Source organism: Tupaia chinensis, unplaced genomic scaffold (assembly GCF_000334495.1).
Source record: "Tupaia chinensis unplaced genomic scaffold, TupChi_1.0 Scaffold149011_1, whole genome shotgun sequence".
Taxonomy (NCBI): Eukaryota; Metazoa; Chordata; class Mammalia; order Scandentia; family Tupaiidae; genus Tupaia; species Tupaia belangeri.
This window is the reverse complement of record NW_006208857.1, coordinates 181,695-190,234: the sequence shown is the minus strand read 5'-3', so window position 1 is coordinate 190,234 and position 8,540 is coordinate 181,695. Positions and strand designations below refer to the sequence as shown.

General features: G+C 51.0%; 1 protein-coding gene across 1 annotated transcript in view; it reads right to left on the bottom strand.

The window, feature by feature from the left end:
* C1RL (complement C1r subcomponent like) overlaps window positions 1-7,368 on the bottom strand; it is a 12,723-nt gene extending 5,355 nt beyond the window's left edge. Inside the window, exons 1-5 of the mRNA XM_014585136.2 lie at window positions 7,227-7,368; window positions 6,518-6,746; window positions 1,638-1,827; window positions 689-814; window positions 476-550 (exon numbers count right to left, since the gene is read on the bottom strand). Of these exons, the coding sequence (XP_014440622.1) occupies window positions 476-550; window positions 689-814; window positions 1,638-1,827; window positions 6,518-6,746; window positions 7,227-7,309 (703 nt within the window). The 5' untranslated portion in view covers window positions 7,310-7,368. The remainder of the gene's footprint in view (window positions 1-475; window positions 551-688; window positions 815-1,637; window positions 1,828-6,517; window positions 6,747-7,226) is intronic.
* Between the last annotated feature and the right edge of the window lie 1,172 nt (window positions 7,369-8,540).

Below are 8,540 nucleotides of genomic sequence, written 5' to 3'. Positions count from 1 at the left end.
GCCATGCTGCAATCCCTTCTCCTTCATTCTTCTCTCAGGATCTTGGGCACGCACATACATGTGTGTTTTAAGAGTGTTTTAAGCTGCTGGGTCTGGGACTTGAACCACAGTGGACTACGTGGGAGTCCAGTAACATAACCATTACACCATCTGCTGGTCCACTTATTTCTTAAGAGAAAGACAGGGACAGGAACCAGGACCTTTGATGGGTCTTGCCATGCTATGATCCCCCTTTCTCCCTCCAACCAGTGCACTGGCAAGTTCAGTTGACCTGGGATCTGAACCTGGGGTCCTCCCATATGGCTCCAGTATTGTGCAGCTGTGTCTGTGCTACCACAGCTATGCCTTGATTCCATCTCCTTCCTGACCTGCTTCATCTCCCCATCCTATTCTAAGGCTTTTCTTTAACCCCGTGCCCCGTAGGCCTGTTAGAGCCGAGGCCTGCTGGGAACAGCTCTGGATGGTAACTACTCACCAGGCTCACACCGAGGTGCCTGCTCCCCATCCTGTCTGTCCTTCCGGGTTCCCCGGTCTGTGCAGGTGAGTGTCCCTGAGGAGCACAATGAAGGGAAGTCAAGAAACAGGCTCAGACTGGGAAGAGGTGAAGAGTAGTTGCTCAGAGGGCTGCAGGCCTGGCTGGGGGGGAGGCGGATGGAAGCCAGCTATTCCTCAGAAGGCGGGGACTTACCTGCTGGTACCGTCTGGTAATAGGGTTCTTGGCAGTGGTTCTGGGTCTCAGAGGGGTCATCTGCAGGTGTGCCGACAGCCTCCGAGCTGCCGCTGGCCTTGCCGATGGGCTGGCTACAGTTCACAGCTGTGGGGGAACAGCAGCCATGGGGCCCCAGAATGGACTTGCAAACCAGCAACCTAGCAGCCGATGCTGGCCCAGGGCAATACCAGTTTGACCTGCGTAGTGCTTTTTTTTAATGAATTATTTTATTTATTAACTTATTAATTTATTAGTTTTTCACATGAGTTTTGCCAGAGAAAGACAGCGAGAGAGAGAGAGAGAGAGAGAGAGAGAGAGAGAGCAAGCTGCCAGGTCCGGGACTCGAACCACAGTTGGCCATGTGGGAATTCCAGCACCTTAGCCACCATGCCACCTGCTGGCCCCAATGCATAATGTTTTTAAAGACGTTTGAACTAGTTTTCACTGATCAGATTGTCCATACTTGAAGGGTTCGAAAATAACCATGGCGAGTAGGGTGTGGGAGTGAGGCACTTCCACACATGGTTAGCGGGAGTGTAAATTAGCAAAACCTTTTTGAAGGGAAGCTTAGCAATATCAAGACTGAAAATGCAAATATTTCTAACCTTGCATTTCCATGTCTAAGAATTCACCCTCAGGATAAATGCTCACTGGGCTGGCTCTGTGCTGCAGCGGGAAGGACCTGCCCGAGAGGAGCTGAGTCCCATGCGGCAACTGTGGTTGAATCCCTGGCCCGGTCAGCCGGAAGCACACCGGGTCCAAGAGCTGACTGGAGGGAAGACAGGAGGAAAAGTGACCGGACCCTGTGAGGGTGCTCGCCTCTCTCTCTGCGTCTCTGCTTTGCTCTTTCTCTCTCATGTGTGCTTCAGGCTACCTGGAGACATGACCAGGGCAGAGGCTCCCTGCTGCACCCCCAGGGGACACTCACCCACGGCCTGGTAGAGGGCCAAGAAGCCCTTGTGGAGGGGGGTGCTCTTGTCCTTGGAGGAGCTGTGTGCATGGAAGGTCAGCCGCAGAGTCCTCCCTGAGGACACGAACTCCCTGTGACCAGGAGGGCTGCCCAGAGGGGGCTCCTGCTGGCCACAGAACCGGCTTGGCTCTATCCCGTGGGCCGAGATCTGGAAGAGGGAGGAAACGGGGAGCAGTGGTGTGGGGCTGGGTCTGCGCCACTGGTGGTCACAGGGTCAGCCCTGGGCGTGACTCCAGCCTCGTCTGGAAAGTCTGCACACCCCTGCACTCAGAAACTGCCCTGCGGAGCCTTCTTTTTTTTTTTTTCTTTTTGGAGAGGTTTTTGCTATAGAGCTTGTGCTCTTGCCAGAAAGAGAGACAGAGAGACAAAAAGTGAGAAATCACCCCCCAGGGGGGATGGCCACGCTACAATCCCTTCTCCTCCCTTCTCTTCTCGGGATCTTGGGCACGCACGCACACGCACCCAGCGTGAATTTAAGCCACTGGGTCCGGGACTCAAACCGCAGTTGACTTCATGGGAGTCCAGCAACGTAGCCATTACACCAACTGCTGGTCCCAGTGGAGCCTTCTTTAAGCAGCTTCCTGTTCTGTTCCTGACTCTTGAGTTTCTTCCAGACAAGACCACAAACTAGAACATCTCTTTAGCCTACCGTAATTATCTCCTAAAGTTCATCATGATATTTTCCTTTCCCAGGAAGCTTCTTGGCAACTCCAGGGTTCCCACAAGGATTCGTGGGGTTGTAAGTTCTAGTAGGGTGGGCTCTGCATCTGTCCTGCTCACCCCTGAGTGACCAGTGTGCAGCACGGCGCCTGGGACACCACAACTTCGCACACTGACAAAAGTCCCTCCGTGCAGCCTCTCCCTGCTCTGGTCCTGCCCCGTTATCTTCCACTGCTCCGAGGAACGTTCTGTGGGAAATATCTGACATCATATAGACTCGGCCAAGAGGAGCCCCTGAGGTACCCGCCCTTCCCGTTCTCCTCTTCTTTGGGGGTGCCCTTCCTCTTACTCCGTGAACTTAGAACAAAGTCCTCACAGTGTGTGGGACTCTTAGGACACAGAATGTGCACAGTGTGGATATGCCGGATGTTTTGCTTAATTTAGTAAGTTTTTTTTTTTCCTTTTAATTTGCTAGAGGGCCTGTGCGCTTACTGAAGAGAGAGAGAGGGAAAGGAGAAAGCACCTCCCAGGGAAAATGATCGCACTGCAACCCCTTCTCCCTCTCTGTGGGATTTGGGCCACAAATGCACACATGCCTGGCACGTTTCTCAGGTCACCAGGTCCGACCATGAATCACGCAGTTGTCCATGTGGGATCCAGTCACCTTAACTGCCACGACACAGGCTGGGCTAATTAAGTTTCTAAAGCAGTCCTTTGCCTCACCCCTGCTCAAATCCCTTCCTGTGGGCTGCTCAGTCCGAGCTGGGGAGCAGACTAGAGGGAGGGCCCAGGCCTGTTTTTCTTGCCCGGTCCCTACCCTGGACACAGAGCTCCCTGCTTGACTGGTTTTATTTCGGACTTTTGTATTGCTCCACGTAGCCTGTTCTTGCTATTCCCTCATTGTCCCCAAGTCTCAGATTCTTTTAAGACTCCATCCAGCCCATCTCCACATGATCACATTAATTGGGTAAAAGTTGATACGAAGTTTCTCAGTTACACCTAAAGCCTTGCTTGGAAATGTCCTGAGATCGATCTTTTCCTTCAAACATCAACAAACATAACTCCTGCATTTAAAAGGCCTGCCTCTTACAGAAGGAGCATTGGGTAGAGGAACGTTTCCTTGATACACCTCCTTCCTTGTAAAACCCTACAGTTTTCGTATTACCCTTTCTCAAGAATAGTAAATAAAATAGACTCCAACTAGCAAAGAAGAATGATCACATGACTGAGGAGGACGAGACCTGGTTTCATTCTAGACTTCGCTTCTCACTTCCCGGGTAACCCAGGGAGTCTCTGATTCACCAAAGAGGTCAGTTTCTTCTGCAAAACGGTTTGTGCGTTCTTCCAGCCAGGACAGCATCTCACCCTACACGTTCTCCAATATTTGCTCTAGGAGTGGTGGCAAGGATGATCCCCAACACTCGTCACTCACAGTCCATCCTGCTGTGTGTTCTGCACATACGGTGAGCTCGGATTTACCCATTCTTTCACTTATCCCTTCAACGCTCATGTATGGATCTTGTGTGAGACACATGTGAGTCACTGCGGATGCAGGAATGACTAAGGCCCAGTTCTGCTACTGAGGAGCGCAGAGTCAGGCTGAGGACACCGACGGTGTAAAAACGAACAGTGTGCTGCATTCTGCACTTGAGGTGTGTACCTGACTTGCCCTGGGAGCAGAGGGGAAGGAAGAATCCAACTCCTGAACTTGAACTCCTTCAATAGAAAGGGAAGAGTTAGGCTGGAATTAACACTTTCTGTGATCTGGGACCAGCAGATGGTGTAATGGTTATGTAGCTGGACTCCCATGTAGTTGACTGCAGTTCGAGTCCTGGACCTGGTGGCTTAAAACTCACACCGGGCATGTGTGCGTGTATGCCCAAGATGCCGAGAAGAGAATGGAGGTGAAGGAGAAAGGCCATCCCCTGGGGGGGTGATTTCTTGCTTTCTGCCTCTCTCTGTCTCTCGGTGAATGCACATGGCCTATAGCAAAAATCTCTCTTAAAAAACAGAAAAAAACAACGAAACAGAATAACTTTCTATGATCTAAGAGCAACACGGCTTGTGGTAGATTGCTCAAAAATGAGGCAGAAAACCAAGAAAGAGAGAGATATGAGGTTCATGTCCAGTGCAAGGCAGGGAAACGAAATCCTCAGAGGGAGAAGGGAAGTCCTAGGAGGTGGGAAGGCCGGGAGAGCAAAGGACTCAGAGTGGAGAAACAAACCGAGAGCTTTAGACGTGATGTTATAATAAAAAAGAAGACTGACCGATTGAAACTTGTGCCTGAGGGTTTCTGGGGAAGGCTGAGAATCTAGTAAACTAAGCAAACCAAAATCAAAACAAAAATAAACAAGCCCCCCCCAAGAACTCCATGTAAATATTGACTCCTAGGAAACCAAAAGTTGGAGAAGACAGGAAATACAGTTTTTGCACACCATGAGCGCAGATGTGACTGTTTCACAGCCATACTAATGTAAATACCAAAACCAGATTTTGGGGGGAGAGATTTTTGCTATAGGGTGTGTGCCTTGCCAGAGAGAGAGAGAGAAAGTGAGAAATCATCTCTCAGGGATATGGCCACACTGGAATCCCTTCTCCACCCTTCTCCTCCAGGGATTCTGGGCACTCAGGCATGCACATCCAGCATGAGTTCAAGTCACCAGGTCCGGGACTTGAACCACAGTCGGCCATGTGGGAGTGCACCACAACGCTGGTCCCAACAAATACAGATTTTTAATTAGAGATGATAATATTAGAAGATGGGGAGGCTGGAAAGGGGGAAATATGGGTGGCCAAGGTCTAAGACAGATAAAGCTAGTCTTCCCCTTCTAGAGTTGGAAGTTAACAGAAAATATGTAACAATGAAATAGAAAAAATAGAATAAGTGTATTTATAAATATGAAGGTAAATACCAGATGAAACAGCTACATAAATTGGAAATGATTGTCCCTGGGGAGCAGCAGTCAGGGGTGAGAAGGAGCAGGTTGGAGACTGTTGCACTTCATTACGAGCCTTATAATACTATAATTAAAAAAAAAAAACTATATGCATGTACTATTTTGATATAAATAAAATTTTAAACAACAAAAAGTATAAAATACTATTTAAAATATGTCCTTGGGCTGGCAGGTGGCGTGGTGGTAAAGGTACTGGACTCCCACATGGCCAACCATAGTTCAAATCTCAGACCTGGCAGCTTGCTTTCTCATTTCCCTCTCTCTCTTCTGTCTCTGTCTGGTCAAATTAAAAATAACAACACTAATACTAATACTAAGTTAAATAAATAATTCTTTTTTAAAAAACGTCCTTATTCTTAATAGCACCCTTGTCCTAAGATGTCTTGCGGGAGCCCCTCTAAGGTAAGCTCCGATGGTTACTCAATCATTATTATTTATGCGCACCTTCCTACCCCGACAGAGCAGGAGCTCAATATGTGATGATATGTTTTTAATGACCGATGTGTGAGTCCTTGGCTTGTTATAGATTTGCAGCACTGTGGGCAGGACCCCAGCTGGTGGCGCGGTGGTTAAGGTCCCTGGATCCCACGTGGCTGTGCGGTTTGAGTCCTGGACCCGATTTGAAAGACATGTTGGGCACATGTGTGTAGGTGTCCAGAATCCTCAAAGGAGGGAGAAATGGAAGAGAAGGGATGGCGTGACCTTCCCCCAAGGGGGGTATGCGTGTGCTTTCTTACTTCCCGGCCTCTCTCTGGTGAGTACACGTGCCCTCAAGCAAAATTAGAAAACAAAACACAAAAGGGAACCAGCAGGTGGCATGGTGGTTAAGGTGCTGGACACTCCCATATGGCCAACCACGGTTCGAGTTTTGGACCTGGTGGCTTGTTTTCTCACCTTCTTTCTCTCTCCCTGTGTGTCTCTCTCTGGTCAAATTAAAATAAATTAATAAATAAGTACACAAATAAAAACAAAACAAAACAAAAACCAAGGCCTGTTGCCCTCTTTGCTCTGTGGGGCTCAGATGGTGGCCACAGGCAGGTCACCAGTGGAGGCCGGGCCCCGGGCAGGCCATTGCCTCTGGCTGAGCTGGGCCCCAGCCCCACTCACTGGGCTCTTCATCCCTTGTCTAGATGGGGGATTCAGAGCAGAGCCACCTCCCACTGCCCCAGGGAGCCTCTCCCCCCAGAGGCCCTGCAGGAGCCCTCCTCCCTGCCAGCTCACTGTGACAAAGTCCTGTTCACAGTCCTGGGATGGCTCCAGGTCGAAGTCCCGGAAGATGAGCCTCACGGCAAAGCCTTCTGGAGCCTCGATGTCAGTGGTGCTCTCTTGGCCTTTGAGATACGGTTCTGGGTACTTGGGGGATGTCAGCTGCTGAGGTAGCTGCTGGGCCAAGAGGACAGAGGTTTGTGTGGGGCAAGCCTGGAGGGCTCCCCAGAGGAGCAGCCACCACCTGTGAGCGGGAGAGGCAAGATGAGCCCACGGCTATGGCCGGAGGCCCATAGATACACTTGCAGTGAGGGCGGGTTATGCTGAGGGACTGAGAGGCCATGCAAAGGCAGGGGCCAGCGACTGTGGCCTTAGCCTTTATGGCCGCTCCCTCACCCTGCCCCTGCAGCCTCCACCTCTGAAGACATCACCCTTATCTCCCTGGAGAGTCTCACCCAAACTAGGCAGCTGCTTCCTATTCCACAAATCCCAGTCCCACCTGGGACTGGAGGTGGCAGTGGTGGTACAAGTGGGGACAAAATGTGTTCCCTGGATCAGAGCACTGAGCCTGGCCGCTCCCAGGGGAGGCTGCTAAAGGCCACAGGCAAATCCCAGCTCCCTCGGGATTAACCGTCCGTGTGTATACACTGCTGTGTGTGTGTCCTGCCTCCCCTGTCCCCCGCCCCTCGCCTCCTCCTCCAGGCTCTCTGTGGGCCATACTCACATCATGCCTGGGCAGCTTGCGGAGTGAGGGCTTTTCCAGAGATAGTTCCCAGACTCTGGGACCTGGGATCTGGAACTGGACATGTGTGACCTGAGAGAGGGCTTGGCGCAGGCCAGGGAATAGAAGGTGGGGTTGGAGAAGGCCCCGGTGGGGAGGAGGGGAAGTTACTGGAAAGGATGAAGTAACTCTCCACCGCTTCCCCTTTCCTAATGCTCTGGGTTGCATGCCACCTGCTGTCTGACTTAGGAATAACTCACCACCATGAGAAAAAGAAGTCTCCTGAGCCAGTGGGCCCTGGGAGATCAGGGTGGGAGGGCACTGCCTCCTGGCACATTTGCACTATTTAAAATTGACTTTTACTGTGCATTATCATGTTGTAGAAAACCGGACGCCAAGAAATGAAAAACAGCACTCAGAGAGATTAGGAGAACTGTTTATTACGTCGGTGGGCATGGAGGAGTTAACATTCTGAATCTCTGGTCCCTCTTAGAGTTGGACACAGTCTTTTATGGGGGAGTTTGGGCACGGGGAGTCTCGTCATGCTAGGAGTGTCCCATTGAGGAAGGGGCTCAGAATCTGTCCTAATACGGAAGGGGCTGAGAGGCAAGAAGTGGGAAGTCTGTCTCTCTCAGGGTTTCGGGTTGCTCCATAGTTTGGGAGGGGCAGCTAGCCTGCGGGGCCACAGGCGGTTATCAGCTTGGTAACTCTGGTCACTGCATATCATTCCCCCTCTTGAGCCTCCTCAATTAGTCATAGTGAAGGAGGCTCATCAAGCAGGTGGATGATAAGTCTAGCCCTCCGGGGAAGGGACAAGTGGCCTCAGGGGGGAGGCTATGAGCCAGGTGGTGAGACTGAGAACACATGAGTGCTAGTGATAGAGGGATGACTGCTAAGGGTCCTAGGAGGGGCCCATGCCCCGCGTCCATTCCATCCTGCTCAGAAATCCGCTGAGGCCTGTCATGTCTGGAGGCCAGTCCATGAGTTGCTGGGCCGTCCCAGACTACACCAGATTGGTTGGTGTAGAAGCAACATACCTCTCCCAGAAACAGAGCGAGCTACCTGTTAGCGGTCAGAAGGCCCAGCCGTGTCTGTTTTGCAGTACTACTGCCAAGGAATTGGAATCAAGTTGATCTTCGAGGGTCTTCTTAGTTTCAGCTATTTTCTCAAACCCCTCTGCCATCTCCTTGCTGAGTTGGGGGCACTGCTAGGAAGAAGCCACTATACCTCTAATTCCAGTTCCGATTCCTGCAGAAATTCCTAGCCCTATTAAAAGAGGAATAAAGGGAATGGCTCGCTTCATCCGGGCTCTGGCTA